At 40.5% G+C, this 19,285-nt stretch overlaps 1 protein-coding gene and 1 pseudogene across 6 annotated transcripts in view; one reads left to right on the top strand and one right to left on the bottom strand.

Annotated features, from left to right (window-relative positions):
• Trip11 (thyroid hormone receptor interactor 11) overlaps window positions 1-19,285 on the bottom strand; it is a 73,233-nt gene that overhangs the window by 20,922 nt on the left and 33,026 nt on the right. For all 6 annotated transcript variants that reach the window (XM_027419136.2, XM_027419139.2, XM_027419140.2 and 3 more), the window contains 5 exons: window positions 15,320-15,460; window positions 14,496-14,689; window positions 10,544-10,707; window positions 7,730-7,833; window positions 1,551-1,650 (listed from right to left, as the gene is read on the bottom strand). In XM_027419136.2, the coding sequence (XP_027274937.1) occupies window positions 1,551-1,650; window positions 7,730-7,833; window positions 10,544-10,707; window positions 14,496-14,689; window positions 15,320-15,460 (703 nt within the window). The remainder of the gene's footprint in view (window positions 1-1,550; window positions 1,651-7,729; window positions 7,834-10,543; window positions 10,708-14,495; window positions 14,690-15,319; window positions 15,461-19,285) is intronic.
• On the top strand, window positions 2,882-3,404 carry LOC118237885 (annotated as a pseudogene).

Genomic DNA, 19,285 nt, shown 5'->3' with positions numbered 1-19,285 from the left:
CATGGTCTACTGGAAATGACTCAGGTGAATGATTAAAAGGCGATGTCAGGGCACACAGCATCAAGCTGTCACAGCCCAATGACGGAGTTCAGAACTCACCTTTTTACCTCTGCTGATCTGGCTCAGCTCTAATATATGACACCTGTAGCTAACCCTTTGGTGCTCAGTGTTCTTTTTGGTTCATCACATCTTCCAATTAATGTAGTTGTACTGGCCATCTATCTAACTAGATTATTTTCCCAATTCACAGTTCTCATTAGAGAAGCCATTCCAACAATGAGGGTTTAGTACAGAGAATACCACTGTATCTCTAAGGGAGCCACAGAAAACAAATGACAAGTCAGACATCTTATAAACACCCACTTCCCTGACAGGAATACAGAATGTGGAAAGATCAAAGCTTTGGTACAACAAGTAAAGAGATCTGCAAGGATCTGTAATCTATAGAAGGGGACTGACACTACACATTTACAGTTGTTCATGAATGGCAAATGAGTAAGGAAAAGACCAAGCACTACAATCTATGTTAGTCAACTGTGTATAACGGATACTTACTAGGTATTGTTCCCTTGTTGCCTATTTCCAGGCCTACTTGAGATTTGGAGCTCCTACGCTGATCAGTTCTTATGAAACAAAAACTCAGAACAAAGTCTCAGAGTGAAGTTACCCCAATGATGCCAACTTCCTTGCACTTATTATTATTTTGTTGTGTCCATTTGGGGGTCTCCTGGGGGGATCTAGGCCAAGTTATTTAGGTTGCACCTATGGGGCAATGAACTAATTTCCTGAATGTCCCTGTCACTGTTCCTGTTTAACAGCATCTCTGCTGTTCCATCCACTTCTATTTGTGCTTTCTGACATCTATTTTGTGACACATGGTATTTATTTCTTAAGTGCCTTGAGAACAGAGACATCTACAGCCAATGCATTCCTAGGCTCAGTTACGAGCTTCCCAATCACTTCAAATCATTACTAATTAAACACAGCCTCAGAGGAACTTCAAGCCCCTGGCTACCCCCAAACAAGAGATTAAATTTAATGATATGCTATCACTGTTGGCTGTTAGGCTTAGCACAGCACTGTGAAAGACCCTACCATGTGAAGTTCAATGATAATCCTAAGTACAGGGGATTAATTTTACAAGCACCAAACCCAATACACTGGGTATCTGCTGAAAAGCCTGTCCACAATCATAAAAATGAACAAAAAGTCATCCAGTAACATATCAAGTGGGTTCAGATGTAGCATGAATTATCAGGGAAAAGACAAAAACCATAAAAATTGGATCAGTCAAATCAGTCTCCTTGATCAACATGGCAACAACCAAAAAACAGTCACACCTCAATAACCAGGAGAACTAACTGGACAGCTAGGCTATTCTAATGCCTCTGGTTTCATTAGATACAGATGTAAATAGAAGCAACTTGCACATGGGAATGGGAAATGGAAGTCACACACCACTAGCTTTCTCAGCTGTGCCAGTATATGGCAGAGGACTACACTTGATTCAACAAAAGCACTGTTGGAGAAAACAGAGAAAAAAGACCTACTTTGCTTTTTAAGTTCTTCAATTTGTTCTTCTTTTAGGTCTAGCTGTTCTGTAAGTCTTGAAGCCGAATCCAATGCAGCATTTGCTTCATCCAAACGTTCCTGGTGGTGCCGGGGGGGGGGGGGGGAGGAGAACGTTATTACAAAGCAGTATGTAAATTACAGGGCTGGAAGACACTTTAGGATCAATCAGCAGCTCAGCCGGTGGTGAAGCTGCACCTATAAGACCATGGCAAGTCTGTGTAACCTACTGGCCTCATGCTCTTTCGCAATGCATTGCTGCCCCTTCAGAGAAACTAAGTAAGATGCTACTAAAAGATAGCATAACAAAAAACTTTTTAAAGTAACAAGATTAAAAAAACTAAAAAGACATAAAAAGTCAACAAACACAGTAACAATGTTTTTGTTCTTTTAAAATTTTAAGCTAACATATATAAATGGATGTTTCACTATAACTACTATTGCACATCTTTGTTCTGTTTATACGACAGTTGGATCTACTCGTAAGAACCCTCATTGTGTACACTGCTTATGTATTTCTCCTGTTCTGTCTCGCCATCCATTTGTGTGAGTACCTTGTATGGTAGATAGGAACCCTTTGTTCTCTGGGCAATGAAAATGAGGTCACCCATTGGTCTTTTTAGCAATATACAAAGATGTTCTCCTTTACTCTTATAGTTTGAGTTTAATCTTGATTAAGATCCTTACTTAGAGACTATACACACAGTCTAGAATTTATTGTAAGATACTTTGTTTTCTGTATTTAAATTTTAATATTGCATTTCTCAATGAATGTACCTTTGACAATTCCTAGCTCACTAAGTGTCAGAAAAGCTACTACACCATCAAAAGCATTCTCATATCCAGATGTGGTGGCACAGGACTGTACTACTAGCATTCTAGAAGCAGGACAATTCTGACAGCCTGAGCACAGCAAGACCCCATCTCAAAACAAAACAAAAACTACTTTCAGAAGCCAAGACTCCTACTAGGTAAGGATTGTTTTAATATAACTGCTACATATGGTGTTAAGAAGGGGTCCAACCTAATTTTGTCTGTATGGATAGTTTGCCAATGTCATTTATTTTTATATTTTGTGTTTACTTTGAGAAAGGGTCTTTCTATGTAGCCCCACTTGGCCTGGAATTCCCTATGCAGACCAAGATGGCCTTGAACTTACAGAGATCTGCCTGATCCTGCCTTCTGAGTGCTGGAATTAAAGTCCTGCCCAGCCAGGATCATTTTAAGAAAATCTTCTTTCCCTCTGAATTAAAAATGATTCAATTGAGGGATCTTTCTGTCTCTGGTCACCACAGTGAGAGGAGCTGCTGCCATGTCCAGGCATTTGCAATGGACACCGAGGAACTGCTCTAGATTCCTCATCAAGAGGGATAAGCAGATGTGTAACACCAAGCCCTGTAACTCTTTCTGCTACAAGGGGCTGGCTGCTTCACTACAAGACAAAGGGGTTGCGTGGTCATGACAGGCATATCTATCTGGTCAGTGAAAACCAGCCACTTTTTATGTGAGGACCTCCATCAACAAGAATGCTCGGGCAACCTCAGCAGCACCAGGCACATGATCTGCAAGAACAATTACTTTCTGATGTGGGCATGGTGGCCATCCACAGAGCTAGTGCCATCCCGTGAAGCCAGAAGCCTGTGGTGGTGAAGAGGAAGCCAACCCACACCACCAAGAGCTCTGAGTCCCACAACCCAGAAGCAATAGAGTCCAACAGCTTTTCCAACTACTACCGACTAAAAGAAAGAAAAAGAAAAAAAAAAGTTCAAATCCATTTCATTTCGATTCTCAAATATATTCTGGGCTCCATTTCTGGACTTCCTTTGTCCCACTGATCTAGACCATATTGTACTGCTCTGTTTTGATACAGTCCTTCCCCACTGCTTTTCCTTGTTCTAGTTTTCTTTGCTATCCTCATGTAAATTTCAGGCCACACTCTGGTCTGGGACTTGTCTGGTGTATTACCTTGAATAGTACAGTCCCTAGTTATTCATCAGTCACCTCGAAGGGCATTCTACAAGCATGCTTCAAGGAGAGAAGGAAAGACAGCTAACTCATCCTCCTGAGTAACCTGGAGTGTCTTGGCTGGACCAATGGGAAATTCTTAAAGGCAGAGACTGGGCTTCCCCCAAATGACAAAATCCCTTTGATGGACAGCAGCTTCTTCCTGTGCTCACAGAACTCCCTTCAGCTGTGACTGCCCTAACTGCCTGAGGACAAAAGCTCTGTCTTGTGCCTGTGAGTTCCAGCCAGGCCTTTGATGTGGTCTTCCCATCTTGACTGCCAGCCCTCCAAACTCCAGACTTGCTTAGCAAGCTCCAACAATCATGTAGCAATTCCCCGTAATCAAGTACATGTGTGTCTACATATTATCCACACTAATGCATGGACACACACACTCCTTACTGATTCTGCTTTCTAGGGGTGGAACTCTGAGAGGGTCTGAAACAAAAAAATTTTAATAGAAATGTATTATTCCAATCTATAAATCTAAATTTTGTATAAAGGAAATTTAAATAATTTTTAGAAAATCTAAACATTAAAAAAAGCACAACTTCATATTTCCTAATAATGTATGCAGTAGGGTTTGTGGTTAAGTGGTTTTTTTGTTCTGGAAATGAAACCAGAGTGTCATAGGTGATATACAAGGACTGTACCCCAGCCCCAGACCTCTAACAAAGTCAGTAAAGAAAGAACAAGCCTCTTTGGACATTAGCACTTTTGTTTTGTTATTTTGCCAATTGTTTGGATTTTATTTCACTTGTTCACCTTTTACCTTTATTAATTTCTTCTTAAGTTTCTTCTGGCTTATTTTGCTCCTTTATAAAATGATGAATTTATTTTAAATTAAGAAAAAAACTAGTTTTGTTAAAAAAAAAAAAAAGATCTGGATTGCTACTTTGAGAGTCTAATAGACAAGATATTCTGATACTACTGGACACAATTAAGTGTTGAATAAAAATATATCTTTTGGTCAGCTGTGGTGGTGCACATCTTTAATCCCAGCATTCAGGAGGCTGTTGGGGACCAAGAAAGTTCCATTATGGAATGTCTTAAGGTCTAGCCTCCAGTTTCAGTAAACAGGAGCATCCAGGAGCTCCGGCCTACAATTGTATTGCTAATGCAAGCAAGTCTGCTATTGTATAGCATAGCCTCAGTGTAGAATGCCTCCTAGTTCACATTTCTACAGGACTAAGCATTTGGATAGGCCTGCACCTGGGTGCGAGGTTAAGTGTGTGAGTAACAAGGACAGAGAGTTAGGAGTGATCTAGCAGAGAGGAGTCAACTGAAGGAGACAGAAATGGCCTCCTGGCCTTGGAAGCATGGTTAGAGAACAGACAGGAAGACACCAAATAAAGAAGAGACTCTAGTTTTACAGCATGGAACTGAGATCTCTCTAAAGATGACAAGATGCCTGTGTTTGGTCTTTATCGCCATTTGGTTGCTAGGAGTTTCCAAGTCCACGCTCCCCCACTCAGGCCGAACCTCATGCTGCTGTGGCTTGGGGTTGAGACATGCCGGGCCATGACAGGAGGCAGAGGCAGGAAGATCTCTGTGAGTTTGAGGCCAGCCTGGTCTCTAAAACAAGCTCTAGGATATCCAGGACTACACAGAGAACCCTGTCCCAAAAAAGCAAAACAAAACAAAATAAAATGTATCTTTATAGATGAAGGAACCAGCTTCCCTTTCGGCAGCCATAACAGCCGAACATGTGCTTCTATGACCTTGTCCTAGAAACTAGAAAGTCAGATGCCTGTCTTGTGACAAGGAACCAATCAGAAGTTAGCCGGTGGCGCTATGCTTTACGACCCTGGGTGTGCTTTACGGACAAGCGCACAGCAATGACGCAGAGAGCATAGCAACCACCCTGGGAAGGCCTATGGGCCATAACAACCAGTTGACCAATCAACACAGGGCAAGCCCTCCAAGCCTGGAAGCACACCAATCGTGAGCCTGTGCGTACCCCTAGACACTCCCCTTACGCTGCCCTATAAAGATCTGTACGCAGCGGCTTCAAACCGTCTTTTCTAGCTGTCCGCCATGGCGGGTGGGTGAAAGACACGAGCTAACATGGGGTTAGCTCGTTAAATTACAATAAAACCTCAAGCAGTTTGCAGCAAGCTCTCGAATCCGCCTGGTGATTGGGGTGACCTTGAACGTGGCCTGGGACCCCGAATACTTGAGTTTTCGGGGGTCTAACAATAGATACATTAATAACTTTGATTAAGTAAATGGAACATTGGAAAGCAGGGGCTATGGAAGGTGTTTGTGTCACCAGAGCACTGTCCTTTGGGAAGAATAAGTGCCACTGCTGCAGGAGGGGGTCCTTACAGAATGGATGAGTCTGGGTCCCTCCTGCTGTGTCTCTCTAGCTCTACAATGGGATGATGCAACAAGAAGGCCCTTGTCAGGTACAAGTCTCAGAATACTGGAGTTCCCAGACCCCAGAACCATTAGCTAACAAATTATTTTCTTTATAAACTACCCTGGCTGTAGTTAAAACAGCACAAAAACAAATGATATACCTTCCCAGTCATCAGTGTGGTAAAACGGTAAATCTTCAAAGACTGATAATGTACCATATTGACAAAGATGTAGAACAAGAATCACAAATATATTAAGAGTCAAAGTAAATTAATATGACCATGTTTAGAAAACTACCCCCCTAGAAATAAAGCATCGGTTTTCATACATATCCTATAATTTAGTAATTCCAATCAAAGCATACCTGATAGAAATTCTCATTCTCATTCTCTCTCTCTCTCTCTCTCTCTCTCTCTCTCTCTCTCTCTCTCTCTCTCTCTCTCTCTGTGTGTGTGTGTGTGTGTGTGTGTGTGTGTGTGTGTGTGTGTGTGTGTACCGTGAGATGTATACAAGGAAGTACATAATAAACTCATTGCTTATACAGACAAATATAAAATGTCCTTCATGGTAAATGGGAAAACAAAGCAGAATACCAGCTTCTTTCTATATGAAACAACTGTAAGGAAGACTGTGGAAGAGTACATAGAAACTGCAAAGGCAGCATTCCAATTATGGTGGGTCAAGAGGATGAGAGCATTTGCTGAATTGCTACCCTTCTATCATGCAAGTATTCTATATATACCAGTATACACATTAAAAATTTTATAGCCACTTAATATTTAACATAAATTTTAAAACTTAATAGAAAATATGGTTACTTCCTTAGAATATAAACAGTCCTGGGCTGGAGAGATGGCTCAGAGGTTAAGAGCACTGACTGCTCTTCCATAGGTCCTGAGTTCAATACCCAGCAACCACATGGTGGCTCACAACCATCCGTTATGAGACTTGGTGCCCTCTTCTGGTGTGCAGGCATACATGGAAGCAGAATGTTGTATACATAATAAATAAATAAAATCTTAAAAAAAAAAAAAAGAATATCAACAGTCCTAAACAGAATTATCTGTCACCAACTCCAGGTAAGGGTATTTTATTACTTTCACCAGCTGTTGGCAGTCTGCCAGTGACTGAGAAAAGTACCTCCAAAATCCAAAGCAAATCCCTTTGGTGTCATATCTCTGCAGCAGGATGGATTTCATCCATACCTTCCATATGGCTTTTATATATAAAATAGAAAATAAAAAGGAAAAAAATTCAAGAGACTTTAAAAGAAAAGACTGAGCATGGTGACTCACTCCTGTAACTCAGCATCTGCAAGGCTCAGGCAAGAACTGAGTGCTCAGAGCTCCAGTGCAGCCTGGGCTACAAAGTGGGACCCTGACTCAAAAACCAAAAACAAAACAAAGCAAATTCCCTCAAATTGCTAAAAACGAGAGAAGGAACCAGAAGAAAAGATCAAATAGGATAATATGTATAATTTAATACATAACAAATACAGTATACAAAACACTTTGTTCAAAAGAAAAAAATTCAACTTAACCCTATATATAGATGAATTTTTTTCATTTTGCAGAGGCCCTAGGTTACTGTTGTGTGCTAAAGCATTTCAAGTTCCTTTCACCTCACATTCACTGTGCCTACTCTCAATGTTGTCACCTGAAAGATTCTGAGCCTGATGGTTCAATGTAATACCCAGTAGAAGGCTGGTTAAGATCACTCAAATGTTAAATAGTAAATGAGTGGTTTTTGAGACCATTTCCAAGACATAGCTCTTAAAAGAAAGCATTTTGCCTACCTGCAGCGACAATACTTTTCCTTCCAGATTCTCTGCTTTTTTCTTCCATTCAGTTAAGAGCTGGTTTTGCTTTTCTAATTCAGCAGAATACATAGCTTTTTCCTCTAAGGAGAAAGGAAAGTTACAGTAATATTTGCAACAGTGTATAAAGCTAGAATTTTACATCATTTAAACACCCCAAAAGGGAAGGACCAATGTCTTAGTGAACATGTCAAGTGGCACTGCCACCAGGGCCTGTGTGCCTCACAGCTTCTCACCTGTGTGGCCATCCCACTCTGCTTCACAGCCTCCTGGCAACATTCCTCTGTTCTCATGCCCAGTATAGCAATGAAGTTAAAAATAGTCTCTTTTTTGGTTCCACTATGTAGCCCTGGCTGATGTGTAACTCAGAGATCAGCCTGCCTTTGCCTCCTGAGTGCTAAGATTAAAGGTGTCAACTACCACACCTGGCTAGATGTAGGAAGTGGTATAGTTAAAGATTTCAACTAAATGCATAGTTCTAAAGGGTCACACAAGTATAAATGTAAAATTTTTCTTAGGCACAAAAATATCCTCTAACCCTCCTATTAAACTATCAGTTAACCCAATTAATAATTACCAGATGTACTGAGTTGTAGTAAGAGATCTTACTAGGTACCTGTGGTGCATGGTCACATGTGTGTACGTGAACATGTGGGATTTTGGTCTGGGGTAGGGGACAGGCTTGTTCTCTTGGTTCCGGCTGAGCTGGGAGGGCAGCTGAGATTGGATGTTCGGAGTGCTGACCCTGGATTATCTGTTTCTTATGTAAGTGATTTCTCCCCAGTAAAACTAACCTATATCATCCCAATCCTGTGTATCGCAATTTCTACCACCACACTGAATCCACAAACTGATGGGTCAGGAACCTAATGATGGCAGGGGGAATGTGCAAAAGCAAACTTTGTTCTTAGCATAAAACATGCTCTAGTCTGTTAGTGTATCTCTAACACAGTAATTTTACACTTGGAGTAGGAAATATAGCCACCTCAAAGCACAGATGAACAGCTAAGAACAAGTTTCAAGGGTCAGAAAGGGCTTCAAACTCTAGAATCTCAAACCTAATCATTCTAAATGTGTGTCATTCTCCTGTTGCATGTGCTTCTATTACATCCTCCCTCCCTCCCTCCCCTCCTCTCTCTCCTGCAGTTTTTGTGTTTTTTTTGGGGGGGGGTGTTTTTTGTTTATTTTTTATTTTTTACAAGACAGGGTTTCTCTATTGCTTTGAAGCCTGTCCTGGAACTTGCTGCGTAGACCAGGCTGGCCTTGAACTCACAGAAACCTGCCTGCCTCTGCCTCCCGAGTGCTAGGATTAAAGGTGTGGACCTGGTAGTTTTTGAGATTTTCTCTATGTAACCGTGGCTGTCCTGGACCTCATTATGTAGATCAGGCTTGTCTGAAACTCAGAAAGACCTGCCTGACTTTGCCACGCTACTTCGGGTATTAAAGGTGTGTGCCACCAAGCCTGGCCCCTTAATAAATATTTCTTTGTTTACTTTGTGTTGAAATATTTTAGTTTGCTGAGAGAAAAAGTTTTAAAAGATTTTAGTTCACAGAAAGAAAAAGTTTCCCATAGGCCTTGGCCCATTACAAGGAAGTTGGCCCCAACCCCGGGCACATCCTATGGTTTAGACGGGGGCAATCACCAAGACAACTCTGTTTGGGTCACACCTGGCTGGCCAGCAGACAATCAAGGACTCTCCAGAGTACATTCTATGGTTTTTCCTTTGTAGAAAACCAGGTCACACCTAGGTGACCTCATTAATATGAAATCATACTTTGTAATCAATCACTTTGTAATCAATCGCTTTGTACCCCTTGCCTGTATGCTGATCTGTGAGTTTTTTCTATATAAGGAGCTTGCACCCCCATGCTGGGGTGTGCAGCTTTCCCGATATTGCTGACACCTGAATGCACATTGGTTCAATAAACCCTCTTGCTTTTGCAGCTCTTGGTCTGGTTTCTGAGTCTCAGGGGCTCCTCAGGATCCTGAGGCCCTTAGGTGTCTGGGGGTCTTTCTTTGTGTATGTCTGAGAGCACTCAGGCCACAGTGTGAATGTGGAGGGCAAAGAAGAACAGGTTCTCTCTTTCCACTACTTGGCCCCGGGGAACCAAACACAGGTCATCATGCTCAGTACCTATTCACTAAGTCATCTCACCAACCCTCTATAATCTCCTTCATCACTTGATTCTCCTCCTTCATTCTATTTACTTTTTTAACTCCAGCACTGGCTACTCTTCCAGAGGACACAAGTTCAATTTCCATCATAAAAGCTCACTAAAGTCTGTAACTCCAGTTCCAGGTATCAAACACCCTTACACAGACAAATCTACAGGCAAAACACCAACACACATAAAAGAAATAAATACAATATTAAAAAAAAAGTCAGATAGTGGTGGTGCACTTATTTAATACCAGTACTCAGGAGGCAGAGACAGGCAGACTCTGAGTTAGAGGCCAGCCTGGTCTACAAAGTGAGTTTCAGGACAGGGCTACACAGAGAAACCCTGTCTCGAAAAACCAAAAGCACAATAATAACAACAACAACAACAACAACAAATTATACTCTTCCACTTTCATCTTAATTAGTAATAATATACTAAAACTTTATTAAAAATCACAATAGTTTTAATCATAAAAGGTATGTGAACTTACCTGGTGGTGGTGACTTACCTTTCCTCTTAGCAAATCAGTAACCATTTAAGGATTTCCTATACCTACCTTCATAATCAAATAAGGCAAAATATAACTACAGTTTTTTCTTCATTAAAACATCAGCCATGTAAGTAACGTACCTTGTTGGAAGTGTTCGAGAACCATCTGCAGGTTGGCTAATGACAAAGCATACTGCTTTACTTGTTCCTGAGAGACAGACAGCTGCAAGGCGGTCTCATCCCTCTGCTTGGAGACCATGTTCAATTGTTCTTGCAAAGATTCTACTTGCACACTGGCTTGATGACTTCAAAATAAAAGAATAAAAGCAAACTGCTTCATCTATTTAAATAATTTAACAAAAAATGCTTTCCCACCCATCATCCGTCAGTCCACCCATCTCCAGAGCTTCATCTAGTTTTACAAACTGAGATTCCATACAACTCCAATTTGACTTTCCCTACATGTCGTGTGTTAAATTCTATTTAAATCACAAAAAAACACAAAACACCTTCAGGAGTTCCTCTGATCTATTTCTTAATCATCCTGTCAAAATGACTCTCAACAAATGATGGCCCTTTTAAAGATTAAGAATTAGGCAAAAAGATGGGCATCGGAGGCGCACGCCTTTAATCCCAGCACTCGGGAGGCAGAGGCAGGCGGATCTCTGTGAGTTCGAGGCCAGCCTGGTTCTCCAGAGCGAATGCCAGGCTCCAAAGCTCCACAGAGAAACCCTGTCTCGAAAAACAAAAAACAAAAAACAAAAAACAAAAAAAATTAGGCAAATAAGAAACTATGCACACACACACCCTCTCACCCTCCCCAAAAAGGTTTACAAGTAGCTTGCAACTTTCAAGTTTGCAGATTTCAATTACACAGTATAATTTATCATAAATTCAAATCTTCAGGGACTTTCAAGTCATTTGGTCAGCTTCAGCCCTAATAAGGAATGGACTCTAATGACACCTATTTGCACTTCACAACTGGAGTTATGATGAACCTGCAACTTTCTGATGGCCACACCACTGTCCAGTTGTTCTGACTGCTCATCTTTATATTAACTTCTGTCTATATTACATACACATACAGAAGCCCCATCATTTATCCAAATACGAACCCAGAGATCCCTAAGAGACTTGGCCATACTGCGCCCACAGACAGGAAGCAGATAGCAATGCATGGTTGTGTTTAGCTTGCTTTCCCCTTTCTATCCCATCCAGACCCTGAGATCACAGAAAGGGGCTGCCCACAGTTGAGATGGCTCTTCCCAGCTCAATCAGCCTCTCTGGATAGTCAAAGGGTGAAGACAGAGTTTCTATTCCTCCTGGTCCCACAGCTGTTCAGTCCCAAATAAACACACAGAGGCTTACATTAGTTATAAACTGTTTGGCCAATGGCTCAGGCTTCTTATTGGCTAGCTCTCTTAATTATTAACCCATTTCTATTAAACTATGAATTGCCTCGAGGCTGTGGCTTACCCATAATGCTCCGGCATATTACTCCTTCAGCAGCTACATGGCATCTCTCTGGTAACTCTCTCTCCCTCTTCCCAGAATTCTCCTAGGGTCTGGTAGGCCCTCCTATACCTCCCGCCTGGCTACTGACCAATCAGCATTTATTCATCAATCAATAAGAAAAACATATATTCACAGTATACAGGAGGACATTCCCCATCACATGGGCATGGCCAGAGGCTTATCTGCTAGATTATAGATCCTGCCACAATGGCATACTAACATCATAGCTCCTATCCAGTCTTACATCTTTCCTTCCTTCCTTCCTTCCTTCCTTCCTTCCTTCCTTCCTTCCTATCTATCTATCTATCTTATTTTTTGAGACATGGTCTCATCATGTAGCCCTTCGATGGCCTGTAACTCACTAAGTAGACCAGGTTGACCTCAAACTCTTAAAGACCCACCTGCCTTAAGTGCTTAAAGGGATTAAAGGCATGCACTACCGCACTTGGCCTGGCTTATAATATCTTTGGAGTGTATCTTTGATGAACAATAATTATTTTCAGAATACTAAATTAATATTTAATATTAATATTAATATTAATGTGGTCTTCATTAATATTTAATATCAGTTAAACCCTTACTCAAGAGTAACTATTAAAGTAGAAGCAACTCACTTGGAAGATATTTTACTCAACAGCACCCTCTTGTGGAAGCAGAGGTAAACTAAGACATAAACTGTCCCCAAATGTCCCTAGGTTTTTATTCATTCGACCGGACTGGTTAGCAAAACTAAATATGACTGTAAGGATAAATGAGCTTTTAACATGCTCAGAAAGCTAACAGACAGTAGGCGTCACTTTGTTAAAGGGTCAAAATACCATAATGTGGCCTATAGACTGGATTTACTCATATGACAAATATTTACTGTCTATTAGTCTACACTTAATACATGTTGTGGGAAGACAGAAGATGAGCAGCATCAGGTGAACTTACACTTTCTTTGATAAGAGAGAGGTTAAGACATGCAACAATTACTAAGTGTAATATAAGGGCCATCAAAGACTCAAAGCCTGCTGGGCATTGGTGGCGCACGCCATTAATCCCAGCACTCGGGAGGCAGAGGCAGGTGGATCTCTGGGAGTTTGAGGCCAGCCTGTCTTGAAGAGAAAAAAAAAAAAAAGACTCAAAGCTCTATACAAGTTCAGAAAAAGACACTACAACAAACAGGGTTTGGGTTTAGAAATGATGGATGGGGCACTAAATAATAACCCTTTGTGAAGAAAACAGAATTTGAAAAATAGGTGAGAGTCACAGAAAAACTCGTAAGAGAGGTAGGTCCATCCTTCAGTCAATATGAAAAGGGAAAGTGGGGAAAAAAGAAACAGGAAAACAGTGGGAGAGCTGAGCGACACAGAATGGTCAGATAAGGCCAGAGCTCTATGTGAGGATGCTCATCTCATCTCGGAAGTTATAGGGAATGGACAGAGACTGAAAGCATTAGGTAAAACAAGGACCTGAAAACTGTAAAGAAGGACTTTAGCAGGTACTGTTATGCTAACCACAGGCCTCAGTGATTAAGAGCTCGTCCACCTCTTCCAGAGGACCCAAGTTTGAGACCTAGCAGCCCCAAAAGGTAGCTCAATTTAATTCTAGCTCCAATGGGAACCAACAATGCTCTCTTGGGGCTTCTGCAAGTACCTGCATGTGTATGGCACACAAATTTGGGAAAAAGAAAAAAGCTCTAAGTGTCCAGAAAATAAATTAATGGTGTACTTACTATGTAGTCATAAAATATTGCTGCAGAAATATGTGGCTTTTTGTATAATGACATATTACTAAGTGCTAAAAAAGGCCACAAACAGTAACAATTATATGATCTCATTTTGCTCTTAAAAGACAGAATATATACATCTAGATATAAAGGTATAACATGGTAAAAAAGGATGATTTGGGGTGAATGGAGCTCTACTTTGTCTTTGTCTTTTTGGCTTGTGTGATTTTTCTAAAATGTAATGTTCTTGTAGGGTGCAGTTAAATACACCAATAATACTAGCCCTTGGGAAACAGAGGCATGAGGATTTCAAATTTGAAGCCAGCATGAGTTAGTGAGACCCTGTCTCAAAAACAAAACCAAGTCCTAAGAATAAAATCTTTCTACTGAGAAAAATGAAAAATTAAACTATTTAAGGAAGGACCAATCACTCAAAGCTTCTAACAAGCCACAAGGTGGTTCCTCAAGCTGATCCAGGTCTCCAACCTGCTTCTTCTTACACACTTTCATTTTTAACATCCACATGGTGTCAGCCTTCAATCATCCACTGAAAAGTAATTCCATATGAATTAATTAGCTCTTGGGAAACTGGACAGAGTCAATAAAACCTGCCAGCATCTCAGAACTATTTCCTAAAATGACAAGTGACATGGGGGTGGGGTGCAAAGGAGAAGGACATCTGAGTGCTAGACTCCCCAAGCCTATCTTGATCAAGTTTTTACACTACTTCACCCTAAGACTCTTCAGCTGTAAAATGGAGACAATGACTTTTGTGAAAATGAACTTGAACTTCTATAAGCAAAACGTTTACTGAGCATGATGCTCAACAAGTGACTAGTTAACATTCATGAAAAAAGAAAAACTTACCTTGCATTTTCCATCGCGTTAGAGGATGAAACTAGCTTTTCTTCCAACACTGTGACTTTCTTCCTCAGTTTGGCCTCTCTATCTTCTGCAGCCAAAGCTTCCCGGGTATGAGAATCTTCAGACTCTAAGAGGTGGTCACGCAATCTCTGAAGCTCCTGGTTTAACCGTGACTCTTTGTCACGTAAGTGCTGAACCTAGGAAGAGGACCTTTCTTTACTTTTCTTTTATGCAATGCCTACCTCCACAAAACACTTATGTCATCAAATTTTTTCCATATTACGGAAATGTATTATTATATTAATTACACATAAGTACCAATAAGTTGTTATAATTGTAAAGTATAATATTTATTTTAAATCATTTTAATTGTAATATATTTTAATTAATTATACAAATATAACATGTTTATTTAGTAATAACAAGCCTAATTATTACAAATATCAATTATATAATATATTACATATAATAATATATTAATATACTAATGCCTTACCCTGCAAAGTGTGTTTATACCAGGAAAACTTCTCCCCAAATTACATTAAAAAGGATTCAAATGGAAGCTTTACATTTGCAAGATCTCATCTGCTTAGTTATAACAGAAATGGAATCATACAGAAGTACTGGGCTCTTATGGCAGAGTACATTTTTAGTAAATGTCAGTTTTTTCATGTTTTAAGAGTGACGTAATTTTCTTATACACAAGGCATGTATCACAGGTTTTTTTGCAGCACATCAGAAGAAGAGAAAAATCACAAAATAATTTCATTTGCCTTAGTTAATGGCTAGTAACCACTGTGCCACTGTCCATTATGGTGAATGTATACCTCATTCTGAAGGGTACTGTTTTCCATTTGCTTCTGCTTCAGGGCCAGCATAACTTGGTCTCTCTCCTGTTGAAACGTAACTGTCTTCTCCTGCATTGATTTAACTGCATTTAAAAGCTGATTTAACTCTCCAGCCTTGCCCTTTTGGAAAGAAACAACTTTAGCTTTAAAGAGTAATAGATTTTCAAAATGACATTTTCCTTATTAAACAATTAAAATACAGTTAACAATAGCAATGTCAACAAAATCCAAAAGCATTCTGAGAAAGACACAATCTGAAGGCGCTTAGAGAGATGTGGCATCTAAATATAATGTGGTATCCTACAGGGTCCCTGCAGCAGAAGGAGAACATGGGGCGACTACTGAAGGATTCCAATGAGCATGAACTCGTGCTGCCACTACGCTGATTCATGAGCTGTAACAACCACTGCAATGTGTAAGAAACTGCATGCCAGGGAGATGACAGTTCTCACAAGCTCTACAACTGGTCCCAAAGCTGTGCTAAAAGGAAATAGTCATTAGAAATGTTTTAGAGGGAACCAGGTGTGGTGGCACATGTCTTTAATTCCCTCAGAGGCCAGTGGATCTCTGTGAGTTCAAGGCCATCCTGGTCTACACAGTAAGTTCTAGGCAAGCCAGAATCACATAATGTGAAACTTTCTGTCAAGAACCGCCGCACATACGCACACGCACATGCACACTGGGGTCTGGGAATGTAGGATAGAGGAAGAACACTTGCCCACCACGTATGAGGAGGCCAGAGGTTCAATCACTAGTAATTAAAAAGCAAAATACAGACACATGAAAACACACTCTAAAGAAGTAGGACACAAGTGATATGAAGGGGAAAATGGAAAAAACTGGGGGAAGACTTTTAAGTTGGAAGGATAACATAGAAGAGTAGAGGAGGGAGCGAGGAGGGATAAACAATACTAAATGCATAGGAAAATATTTTATGCTTACTCAAAATACATATATATATGAATGTATATGTATATACATACATATAGTTTAAATGAAGTCAGACTACTTGGAGTGACAACATCCCCTGCAAGAGCCACAGCCTACCCTACAAAAACCCCAGTGCTTGGCGTTGGACAGCTCCCTTTGAAGAGTTGGTCAAGAAGGTCCAGGAGACCTTCAACTCCTCAAACAATACTGACACTGCCCTTGGCTGCCTCCCAGAACTTGAAGGTAAACCCTGTTGCTGAAAACACCTCACACTTTGGACACAGGATTTGGAGGAATTGAGCTGGAACTGACCTGGAAGCCTCCTTCCTGAGCACTAGGAGAAAAGCAATTAATACTCCTACCCATTTGCAAAGCCTATGGAGAGCAGGGACCAGCCTGCTAAGATATCACGAACAGTGCAAGTGTCACTTATATATCAGGAGTAACTGGAAGCTGTCTAACAGGACTTATGGCCTGCTATGTAAAGGGGAATTCATTCCTGGTAGTGTAAATCTAGGAAAAACGAACTACCTAGGGTACTGGGGTCACAGACCCTAGAAGGGAACCTACTACTCCCAATTGACTAAACCGGTGTAATTTCTAGCTCCATTCTAAAAACCTCAGACCCACAGGTAAGTGCCAATTTCACCCCTCAAAGAAGCTTCCTTTTGCAATGGATAAAGAAAATTACAGAAATCACAACTGGTCAAAATGAAGAGAATAGCTGAATGTGAAGCACCCATCCCCAATTAGTTCATCTACAGCCTACCTCTACGCCTAAGGTTCAGGGAACAACTCAGAAGAGGGAGTGGGAACAATATATAAGCTCTGTGTGGTAGCACACCTGATGGCTGATCAAAAAGTCTCAGATTTTGGACCATTTCTGATTCTGTACTAAAAACTACTTAACCTGTACAGGTTAAACAAAGGTACCCTTAAATTACATAAGGGAAATAATTTAAAAAATTGTTTAGCTTATACTAAATACACTCAAGTAATAGAATACTTAAGGTATGTGGTGGTTTGAAAGAAAATAGCCCCCAAACAGAGCCTTGTTGGAAGAAGCACATCACTTGTGAAGGCAAGTCTTGAGGTCTCATATATGCTCAACCTATACCCACTGTCTCAGTTTCACTTCCTGTTGTCTGTAGATCAAGATGTAGAATTCTCCAGCACGATGCCTGCCTGCACACCGTCATGCTCCCTACCATGACGATAACGAACTAAACCTCTGAAACTGTAAGCTGCCACCTCAATTAAATGTTTTCTTTTATAGGAGTTGCCTTGGTAATGCTGTCTCTTCACAACAACAGAAACCCTAAGACAAGGTAAATCTTCAATAAAATCTGCATAATTTAGATCTATAGGTGTCAATACAATAGAAGGAAATGGCACCAAATACTAAACTTGCATAAAAGCACATACAGTATAACAAGGTATTTCACTGTCCCACTTCCCAGTTATGCTCTTTGAACCATAAAATACTACACCCATTGTCAGAGAACAGTGGGAAGGTCCATGCTCTAAGACCTTTTAAACAAATTAGACTGGCACAGGCCACTACCATTAAAGCTGAGATCTCTGAAAGACCCAGGCTAGTTTCATAAAGTCAAGGCTATCTCCTGATCCTCCTGCCTCCATCTCACAAATGCTAGGATTATGTGGACTGCTGAGCCTAGCCAAACCATGTACCTTTAATCAGATAATACATGACTCTTACAGGAGAATGTAACATTTTGAATCCTGTGCCTAGCAGCAGATACATATTCAAGAAGCAGATGCTGGGCTGGGATATAACTCAGTGGCACAGTGCCTCCCTATTAAGCATGAGGCCCTAGGTTCAATCCCCAGCATTACTAAAAGAAGGGAGAAAAAATAACTGTTGTTGAATATTGCCTTGTTCTGCCTATCATCCCCTTACCAAATTTCTACTACCAAAGTGCAGAACTCACACTAAAATATTAATGCCAAAGGCAAGCTACAGTATTAACCAGACCATAACAAATCTTCAGTAGTTCTTACCATACCAAACATGTACAATAGCCACTAAAACAAGCTCACTGGAGGAGCTTAGAGTGAGCATGTAAGCCACTGAACACATCAAAAGCTACTGGCACTTTACATTGAACTGCTATGGCCCTCCATTTTAAGAGTGAATAAACAAACCAACATGATCAAAAGATACTCAAAGTTCTAGAAGCAACAGAGCTGGTACTAGGGTATTGACAAGAGCCTATTCTGTCTAAGGAACTACTCCAAACATGTTTCAAACTGTGGACTGATCCATTAGAGTCAATTCGGGGCCAGCAAGATGGTTCATGGGGAAAAGAGGCTAAGCCCAATGACTTGAGTTTGAGCCAAGGAACTCAGAGGGTGGAGAAAGAAGCGACCCTCAAAAGATACTCTCTGACTTACACAAGTCCACTCTGCCAGAAGCACATACACACAACAAATAAATAAACAGTATATGAAATCAATTGAATGGCTCATTCAGCATATTTTTTTCTAATAGTTTACCACATTACATGGATAATTTGTAGTTTCTGAAACTTTTCAGTTTCTCTCATACATACACAAATATATATAGACATTATAAAAAGTATTCTTACTGTAGTTCATGGTCAAAGATATCTCTTAGTACTTCTTTTTCATCCAGGAGTCTCTAAAATGTTGACCATTTCTAGAAGCTATTGAAATATGCCAAAATGTGATTAAAGTGACCTCTGGTCAGCTGAGGAAATAGCTTCTAAATTGAATGCTTGCCATGCCAGGTGGTTGTGGCTCATGCCTTTTATCCCAGCACTTGGGAGGCAGATCTCTGTGAGTTCGAGGCCAGCAAAAAAAGTAGAATACTTACCTAGTGCAGAGGTCCTGGGTTTGAGCTCTACCATCTTCCGAAGAACTGCCCTGAGGAATCACTCCTATTAAATCTGTTTTATACTTAGGAGGTTATGAAGGATTAATCTACTACTAAAAATATTTGAAAATATCTAGTAATTTGGGGGTGAAGAAACT

The sequence above is a fragment of the Cricetulus griseus genome, chromosome 5 (assembly GCF_003668045.3).
Source record: "Cricetulus griseus strain 17A/GY chromosome 5, alternate assembly CriGri-PICRH-1.0, whole genome shotgun sequence".
NCBI lineage: Eukaryota > Metazoa > Chordata > Mammalia > Rodentia > Cricetidae > Cricetulus > Cricetulus griseus.
This window is presented reverse-complemented; position numbering and strand designations above follow the sequence as displayed.